This window comes from Micropterus dolomieu, linkage group LG23 (assembly GCF_021292245.1).
Source record: "Micropterus dolomieu isolate WLL.071019.BEF.003 ecotype Adirondacks linkage group LG23, ASM2129224v1, whole genome shotgun sequence".
In the NCBI taxonomy this organism is placed as follows: domain Eukaryota; kingdom Metazoa; phylum Chordata; class Actinopteri; order Centrarchiformes; family Centrarchidae; genus Micropterus; species Micropterus dolomieu.
In genome coordinates, this window is record NC_060172.1 from 5,462,847 (window position 1) to 5,472,914 (window position 10,068).

At 44.8% G+C, this 10,068-nt stretch overlaps 1 protein-coding gene across 2 annotated transcripts in view; it reads left to right on the forward strand.

Annotated features, from left to right (window-relative positions):
- LOC123962912 (rap1 GTPase-activating protein 2-like) overlaps window positions 1–8,030 on the forward strand; it is a 34,416-nt gene extending 26,386 nt beyond the window's left edge. The window contains exons 18-22 of one of the 2 annotated variants that reach the window (XM_046039411.1): window positions 1,080–1,167; window positions 2,152–2,218; window positions 4,800–4,870; window positions 5,007–5,036; window positions 6,544–8,030. In XM_046039411.1, the coding sequence (XP_045895367.1) occupies window positions 1,080–1,167; window positions 2,152–2,218; window positions 4,800–4,870; window positions 5,007–5,018 (238 nt within the window). In that variant the 3' untranslated portion in view covers window positions 5,019–5,036; window positions 6,544–8,030. The remainder of the gene's footprint in view (window positions 1–1,079; window positions 1,168–2,151; window positions 2,219–4,799; window positions 4,871–5,006; window positions 5,037–6,543) is intronic. The other variant, XM_046039412.1, reaches the window with a different exon arrangement.
- Window positions 8,031–10,068: the final 2,038 nt, after the last annotated feature.

The window sequence follows — 10,068 nt, forward strand, 5'->3', positions numbered from 1 at the left end:
CAGGCGTAGACAGGCGTAGACAGGCGTAGGCAGGCGTAGACAGGCGTAGGCAGGCGTAGGCAGGCGTAGGCAGGCGTAGACAGGCGTAGACAGGCGTAGGCAGGCGTAGACAGGCGTAGACAGGCGTAGACAGGCGTAGACAGGCGTAGGCAGGCGTCAGCGACGCAAACAGCATAGTTCACACACTTGCCTGCGTCCTTTGCGTGTACCTGGAGGATTAAAGCTGAATCTACTAGGGGGCAGACCAGGACCGGGTCATCCCTCGCCAACACCGGATCATCAACGTAAACAAACCAAACAGCAAACATAGATTTTAATGAGACGTCATAACGATCTTGGACTGGTTCCAGCTCCACATCAACACTGTAATGTGTATATTGTAAGCATTGTGATGCGGCATTCAGACCAAATGTGAATTTAATCCACGCAACGCTCTCCTCGCGGGGGTTTTATCGCTGGACAACTGCTGAGTGTTCACACACAACGCGAATAAACCATTACTACAGCTGTATGAACCCACAGTAAATAAACAGATGCCGAAATAACAACAACATGATGCAGATTTGTTAAACATATGAATTGATGCTTTGTCAGGTCAGCAGGACAACAACTTCAAAAATGTTTGTTTTCTGAATGGAGTTTGGATCTATCAGGGCTACGCTAACCTGTTCACAGTAAAGTACAACGACAGCTGGAACAAAGTTACAGACACATGTTTGTCCGGTTTTATATAAATATGAAGTAGGGCCGACCGACAGTAACAACAACACTGAAACCGGATGTGCTCAAAAGCTGCTAAGAAGCTCCAGTGAAGATAAATCAACTCAAATCAAAAATCAAATCGCGGCTGTACGCGTCTTTGCGTTGACTTTGTATGTAAACTCACCGCCCCGAACGCTCACTTCGCTTTTGGTCTGACAGCACTATAAGATTTTAGTTCTCTGTCGCACAGACCTGCACTGTGCTGGGTTTCCTTCAAGAACTGGAAAAGTGGCCCCCCAGGTTCTCACTGTATAATTTGTACCCTGGATACAGGACCGTGTCGGCCAGCAGTAAGATGTTTTGTTTGTAATCTGCAGGATCCACATGAAGAAGGAGAGCAGTAAGATTTCCAGATCGACATCCAGCACCTGCAGCTTCAGCATCCCTGCAGACGACACACACCTGGTGAGACACGAACTAATCGCACAGCCTCCTAATACTTTTGCAGGAGAGTGATGTCCGGGGGGGCGGGACAGTTACTGAAGTAACAAAAGACTTAACTCTGCTGTTCGAACCCAATAATTATAATTTTATTGATTTATGAGATGAGATTTTACCTGAACAACATGTTAGCTGGGGCGGCGCGGCGGTGTCGTGGGTTCAAACCCCGGTTGCCCCGGCCTTTCTGTGTGGAGTTTGCATGTTCTCCCCGGGTGCTCCGGCTTCCTCCCACCGTCCAAAGACATGCATCCTAGGTTAATTGGTGACCCTAAATTGTCCTTCGGTGTGAGCGGGACTGGTTGTTTGTCTATGTGTGGCCCTGCGATGGACTGGCGACCTGTCCAGGTTATACCCCGCCTTTCGCACAATGTCAGCTGGGATTGGCTCCAGCCCCCCGCGACCTTGTACGCAGGATAAGCAGTTCGTGCTACAGAAGAAGTCATTTTTATAATCAACCAGAGCTCCACTGTGACGACGAGGATCTTGTGCACAGGTGTATTTCATTAGATATTGTTTAGCAATCGTTACAAAGGTTAATGTGTCATATTGACTGTGCGTGATTTTGTCCTAGTTTGTCCTGATGGTGGCGCTACAGGAAAGGTCACGGTGTCGGGAAAATCTAAAGGGGTCCATCCTCAGGAGAGCAGGAAGGAGAGCAGCGTTTCATCCATCTCTTAATTCCAGTTTTCTGGATCAACGCAGCCGCCAGTGAAAGTCAACACTTTCCTGTTGATTTTCACATTAAAAGCCTGCCAATAACTGGAATGCTGGAAGACTTTTAATGTGAAAAGTCTGATGGAAGTGTTTGCTTAACTTTAGCTTTATAATTATTGGTGAACAGGAGGGATTATTAAAAAGGCCACAGAGGGAAATAAAGTTTAATTTAAGTCAAACTCAGTCTGTGGTGTCAGTAACCTGTCCTCTCTCTCTCTCTCTCTCTGTCTTTAGCTCGCCCAGGCTGCGACGGCAGAAGGTCAAAGTTCAACTCCGCTCATCGTCTGTCGCAGCCCCACAGGTTCAGTACAACTTCCTGCTGCACGCACACAATCAGAGGAAGTGATAAATCTGAATTACAGGACTCCTGATTTAGTCTTTATATTTTCTGTCTAAATGAAGGAACACACACCAGGTTCTGTGTTTAGTGTCAGAAAACAGCCACTACAAATAATCACAGTGAGATTTTCCTCCAGACGGCAGGTCGGCGTGCTGTAAGTCAGTTTGGTAAAACACCAACATGGCGTATCCGTAATCCGTGACCTATCAGATTCTGTGACTACACCTCAACGACGATGTTTTCCTAACCATGACCAAGTACTTTTGGTGCCTAAACCCAACCAAACTGCAACCGCTTCACATCATCAACAAAGCCTCTGGCGCTTAACTTCCCATTTGGGTCGCAGAATCTGATCCGGTCACACATTTTGGTGTCACACGGTAAACTGCGTTAGACTGAACGCAGCTTCACCAGGTTCGACCCAACAAGAGACCAGATGAAGAGGTTATTTATGCTGAACTCTGGATCAATAACCCCAATATCAATACAGAGAGCGAGACGGGGAGGTCCGTGTCTTTTAAGCGTTCAGTAATGATTAAAAATGTAACGGCAGCATCGTCAGTATTTACTTTTTATTTGATATATTTTGCTGGACAGAAGTTAATTTGGGTGAAGCTGCTGCATCATGATCCAGGGGTCGGGTATCGAGGACCGGTTCCAAGTTAGACCCAGTGGACCGTGCGTTTGGATTCTGCTTCTCGGTTCCTAACTTTCCACATATCTCAGCTCCTGATTGAACTGCAGAACTAGAGCCCGACCGATTTAACGTTTTGCATCAGCTGACAGCAGTCTGCCGGAGCTACGGTGAGGAGCTCCTGGTAACTCAGTGTTCCCGGTGAGTTGGTCTTTAGTCACGTCAATTACATGACTTAAATAATAATAAATATCCCTCATCACTTTTCCTCTTCAGAGACCAGACTTGCTAACCCTCCCGTTTTTCAGTGCCCTCTCCAGGCTCAGCAGCGCGTTTAATGCTAGAGATTGTTTCTCTCTAATTTATTCCTTCTAAATATTTGTTAACATCACCAACAGCAGGTAACGCTTAAATTAGCCACAAAGCTAACTTAATGTGTTTATCTGTGGAGGAGGCCGACATTAAAGAGCGATTAAACTGTAGTGTCTCTAGTTACAGTCAGACATGTCAGACATGATTAAACCAGAGGGCACTTAATAATAAGAATAAACGTGAGCTGAAGAAGTATCTAAAGCTGTTTTTCCAGTACCAGCTCGCCTCGCCTCGGTTTGGCCGTCCTCCGTTTTCCATTGCAGAAAGGACCTCTCAATGTACCTCAGGCGCAGGCTTCCCCCCGCCGCCACTCGCGGAGCTCCTCAACTCATCACTTCTCGTAAAACTGTCAATATTCTAAATCTACACAGCTGATTTCTCACCTCTAAACTTCTCAGAAGTGGATTTAGTGATGAAATAACGTATGAAAACTGTAAAATATAAAACTTCCTGTTGCTGGACTCTGTCTGGTGCAGTGATGATGCAGTGAATAGTGACGATTCTGAGTCTGTCGTGTTTTCACACCACATTTTAGTATCGCTTCAGCTCACTTGGAACATCGACGGAGGTGATACAAAAAAAAGTACCTGGATGCAGATACAGGAGCAACATTTGTACAATGGAAAACCAAACAAAGGCGAGTCGAGCTGGTACCGTGGGGTGGAAAAGGGGCTCAACACACAGGTCCTCACTGTAGACGGTCACGTAGTATTAGATTAATTAAAGGGCAGCATTTCCTCCTCGTCACTGTATCATAGAGCCAGAAAAATATATATATAATTATTAGCCTGTGTAGGAGAGTCCTGTTTATCATTATTATGAAAGCAATAACATGACATATGGTATTATTTTTAGTCGTAGTACTGTATTGGTATTTTTTCTAGTTTCTGTTTCGCTGGCCCCCACAATACAGACACTATTTGATGTTCATTAGTAGTAGTATTAGAGTCAGTAGTAGTAGTATCAGATATATTAAAAAGGTGTTCTGTAGTTTTATACATTTGACTCTTATTTATCAGAACTTTTATATATTGTGTTGTACTTTGTTCAGTTTGCACAAGTTTGATACCCAGCCCTGCTTGATCCTGATGCAGATTTACAAAGTAAATCATATGTTGCCAGCATGTCAATATGACAGCATGCAGAGTTACTACATGGACTAGTTTGGAGTAAAAGTACACTAACAGTGCAGAGACACTCGGGACAAAGTGCTGCTGTCGGCTAAAAGCTGCATCTGAATGTTGTCGATGAACCTTCAGCCACAACAGATCAATACAGACGGACTGTTACAGGAAACCAGTTCAAGGTTCAGCTTTATTGTCAGTGTTCAACACATCATGCACACTGAAACTCAGCTGCAGCTCCACACACACATTAACAGTCACTTAAGAGTGTCACTTAAGGAAGAAATAAAGGAAACCTAAAATAGTATAATAGTATAATAGTGGGAAGATAATTAACAAATGAAATGATTTAATTAACACCTCTTAAGCTTCTGAGTTTCCTGTGACACGTTTGTTGCTTCCTCTGTTTCAGAGCTGAAAAATAAAAGCTCTCCCAGACCTAACCTCAAGTTTCGCTTTGACAAGTTGAGTCACTCTGCGGCGGTGAGTCTGTGTTCATACTTTGTGTCGTTTTACTGTACACAACAAAACAGGTCCCGACAGCCGGCCTGAACTCTTAACGTAGGTTAAAATAATGAGTTTAGTGTGAAAGTGTTCTGACTGTTCTCTCTGTCTGCAGCAGGGTCACTGACCTGAGGACGCAGAGGAGGTTTGTACAGCTTCGTGTTTGTGTCCTGTGTGATGCTTTCAAAGTCTGTCTGAACATTAATAGAAGTATTAATACACTCCTCTGACTGCTCTCAGAGCAATGTGCTTTATGGGATTAACAAGCTTAACGAGCAGCGAGCCTATAGCCAGCTATACACTGAACAAAATGATAAATGCAAGACTTTTGTTTTTGCCCCCATTCATCATGAGCTGAACTCAAAGATCTAAGACTTTCTCTATGCACACAAAAGGCCTATTTCACTCAGATATTATTCACAAATCTGTCAAAATCTGTGAATCCATCCACCTCACAGGTGTGGCATTTCAAGATGCAGATCAGACAGCATGGGTATTGCACAGGTGTGCCTTAGGCTGGCCACAATAAAAGGCCTTAGACTGGCCACAATAAAAGGCCTTAGGCTGGCCTCAGTAAAAGGCCATAAAATGACCACAATAAAAGGCCTTAGGCTGGCCACAATAAAAAGGCCTTAGGCTGGCCTCAGTAAAAGGCCATAAAATGACCACAATAAAAGGCCTTAGGCCGGCCACAATAAAAGGCCTTAAGCTGGCCACAATAAAAAGGCCTTAGGCTGGCCTCAGTAAAAGGCCATAAAATGACCACAATAAAAGACTTACAGAAAGTCTGCAGAGAGCCCCCACGCACCTGACGATTTGAAAAGGGGGCAGCCTGAAAACCCTCACGGACTCACCAGGAATGCACCTCAGAGTCCATGAAGGTGGAGGTTGGGATCCAGCCCGGCACTGTATGCAGCCTCAAAGGAACACCTGCAGTCACTGCTGGGGGCTAAAAAGCAAATGACTACACGGTTTTTCCATCAATATTTTTAGATCAGTCAGAGCCTTTTGTGGTAAATATGCACATACAGCATCTATCAGAGAAAGGAACTCAGGCAGCCTCCAGTTATTGGTCTGCAGAGTCACATCTCCTCTGCACCCCCCCCTCATTTATAACTTTAGGACCACCTACTTGATGAGCTCCAATGAAGAGCAGCAGCTTCCCTAAACTTTGTCTGATCCTGAGAACAAAGGGGGTCCGGTGTCTGTCAGGTGGTCTGGACGGGACCTAGTGCAGTAAGGTAACCCGTTATCATGCACTGAAGCCGGGACTCTGGATCAGACCAGGTCCCTGCTGGACTCCAGCTGCTGCTTCGCAATACATCTGGGTTACTGACTCATGCTTCATGAAGCTGCTTTCATTCCCTCTGATAATAAAACTTCCGCTCGTCGCTCAGACAGAGACAAGTCTCAGCTTGTTGTTCCTCACTGTGGCCCTAAAATACTGTAGTCTATCTAAATAATCTAGTACTGCACACCTTAAACCTGTCCTTCACTGCTGGTGTCTGTCTCCTCGCCTTCTCCATTTAAATGTCAACTTACTGGAAGAAAACTGAAAGCTGAGGAAAAAGCTTTGGTCGAACTTTTGATTTAGCTGTGCATCCGTTTAATATTTTAAATTTTTTTCTCTTCTCTCACTTTTCATTTTCCAGAACAATAAACATCAGCCTCAATAAGGAGGAGGAGGAGGAGGAAGAGGAGGAAGAAGAAGAGAAAGAGGAGGAGGACATTAATGTGAAGACACTGATGGAAACACACACACTGAGGCTGAAGCTTCAGCATTGGGCGTGATCTTCAGGTCACCCCGACAGTTTTACTCGTGAAAATGTGTTTCCTGTTCACGTTCAGCCGGTGAAACCAGTTGTAACAGAAAACACCTCTGATGATGTCATAGTGATGTCACCAAGGTCGGCGCAGGAGGCGGATCTGGTGTTCACCTGTGCACCGTGTCCTGCAGTATTTCGTTCCTCGTATGTGAAGGACCTGGATCCAGGAGGATGCTGACCAACTTCAGGGGCCCGTACCACGAAGCAGGTTCCACAAACCCAGGATACATGTCCGTTATCAGGCTCAGCCGTCACTCGAGCTGGCCATCAGCTCACTAAGTGCACAATATTGACAAAATCTGATATTACGATATTCATTTTGATTTTCTTAAACATGTAAAAACACACGTTGGTGGGTTTCAGAAACGTTCCCCCTTTGATCTCACATTCATCTTCTTTCTATTCTTTTTGCCCACTTTGCACTGGTTTACTACTTACACAACTATTTTAAGTATGTATCATATAATTATTTTAATTAAGTCCAGACCCCCCTCACGATTTCCACCTATGCAACTAAAGCCCCTTCTCCACTGCACAGTACCAGCTCGACTCACCTCTGTTTGGGTTTCCACTGTAGAAATGTTGCACCTGTACCTGCTTCCAGGTACTTTTTTCGGATCACCTCCGTCGAGGTTCCATGCGAGCGGAGGGATACTAAAATGTGACGTGAAAACACAGCAGACTGCTGATTGGTCAGAGAGAGCAGGGCCAAACCGAGTCGAGGCAAGCTGGTACTGGAAAAACGGCATAGGCCACACAGCCAGCGGACGCCACAACTTTCTGCAACATTTTCAACGTGATAATGCGATAACAGTAATCAGTCAATATATTGTGCAACACAACCGTGAGCGCGTTCATGTCAAAGATGACCAATCACAGAAAAGCAAATGGTGATATGGGACAAACAGGAAGGTGAACTGATATTGCAGCTGAAAGGCAACAGTTACGTTTGTGTTCCATTAAATGAAAGTGTTCTTACGGCGTGTTTGAACACCTGCTGCTCACCAGAGGATCTTCAGATCTAGAGCGATGTTAAAAACGTGGGATCCCACAGAGAGAATGACCCGATGACACACCAGACGGTTCAGTCTCAGGACCACACACTCGGCGTTAATATTAAAACGGTTTGGCGTTTCTGGGGGACTTGGGATCTCACAGACATGGAGGCAGACGGTCGTCGTCAGCTGGTCGACCTTGTGTGTTTTGGCAAAGAAAAACAAAAGAAGAGAATCAAACTGGATGAACTCGAGGCTGAGAAGAGGGAATCAGCGGCGAAGGCGAATCGGACCCAGAATCAGAAATACTTTATTGATCCCCGACGTGAAATTCTTTAAAAAAGGGAGGGGAAGAGGATATTTGTTCTCTGCATTTAACCAATCCTATTTAAGAGCAGTGGGCTGCCATCGTACGGCGCCTGGGGAGCAGTTCGGGGTTCAGGGCCTTGCTCAGGGGGCCCATTCAGAATGGGTCGTGCTGGACTTGATCCAGCAACCCACCGGTTTCCAAGCCAAGTCCTAACAGACCGAGCTAATGCCGCCCCAATCGGCCCCGTTATCCTAGATAGATTCATTTATTTCACAGAAATGTTCCAAACATTGTTCTAAATTAACTTCACACAAACCAAAAATACATTCATGCCATAAAAAGAGCTCAGACTGCGGTGAAAGGCTGAATCTCAGATCCTGCTTCGTAGTACAGGCCCCTGGTCACATGACCTCTCCACCAGCAGGTACCGGATCCACCTGCAACTGGACTGATGATGTCGCATGTCATATCGGCTGGTTCCGTTTAGTGCAACAAGCCACAGGAACCTCCGCGTTTTTGTTCACATCCAACCCAAAACACCTGCTAACCACAGCAACGGCTCTGCGTTTAGAGTCTGGCCAAAGAGCTGTCTTAATTCTAACCCGGAAAGACGAGTAGCGCAAAGCAGGAAGTCCGACACAGAACGCCATAGATAAGTTCAGTTTTCAAAATAAAACACCCCTAAGTACACACTGTATACTGCGAGTACGCGCTGCACACCGTGTACCGCGAGTACGCGCTGCACGTCTCTAATTATGAACCATTTGATCAGCAGCTGCAGTGAAACTGTTTCAGTGTTAAGAACTGATGATGTCGTATTAGTCAGGTGGAGTCCAGGAAAATACTTTTCTAAATAACGATATTTATTCACCAGAGATTATGCATAACCTAATCTTTAATTTGTCATTTTAATACTTGAGGTGAACAGTTAATAAACATCTGCAGACACACCCTAGTGATTCATTTCCTTTTAACTGCTCCTTCTTTGTTGGTCTCTGAACTGAGATGTTATTACTGCAGCGTGTTTCTTCAACATTTTAGTGCATTTTCAATTACAACCAATTACAAACATCACTGTGATTAATATTTATTTCTTACCCACATCAGAAACACCCCCGGGATCAAACTTTTAATCAGGAGATTAAGTTTGTTGCTGCGTCTCCTCCAGGTTTCCGCTGCAGACGCTTCATGTCGCTGTGAATCTGACACTCATCAGTCAGCTTTTTACATTTAAACATCACAATCAGCCTGTTGGCCGAGACTTGTTCAGGCTTTACAGCTTGTGTCAGACCTGCAGCACGAAGATTTCCTCGAGTGTTGTCGTTACGAACAGGCTGGACCCGGAGCTGTTGTGAAAAAGGACTGTAAACCTGCAAAAAGAAGAAGCTTCACTGCCGTTTGATGCGAAACCAGATGTTTATTTTGCACTAAAGTGACTGAAAGCTGTGCGGATGTTAGTCATGAATATTAAATATACACCATGATGATTGCACTGAAAGCACAAATCTGTTCCTCCTCTTCTCGCTCTGACTTCAGGTGTAAATCTCTTTTCACGTATAAAATAAAGGTTAAAGGTGGCGATGAGAGGGGAGGTGTTCAAGATGTCGCTGTGTGTCATTTCTGTGAAACTCTGATGTTACAAACTTTCTGCAGGACGACATGTTTGCACTTTGTTTCAGTGATGTTTGTAACCAGGAACCGATCAAATATTTCTCCACTAATGAATTCAAAATACATCTAAAAATCATTTAGTTTCTGATTGTCTTGATTTCCAGTCACATCTGATCCCTCATGAGCAACACCGTCTTCAGTCAGGTGACGTAGTATAAAGAGCGACAAAGTCCACGTGAGTAGGAGTGGCGGTGGATGGATGAGTCAAGTAAACTTTCACTCAGGAGGCTGAGGTTCAAGTCCCGTGTGGAAGAAAGTCAAACTTTTAAGGTGACCAAACATTAAACGTCATATAAACTCAGGTCACGTGATGTACTTAAAGGAGCGATATGTAGTTTTCAGCGGTTTTTTAACTTGCAACCAGGTGTGTGCTCG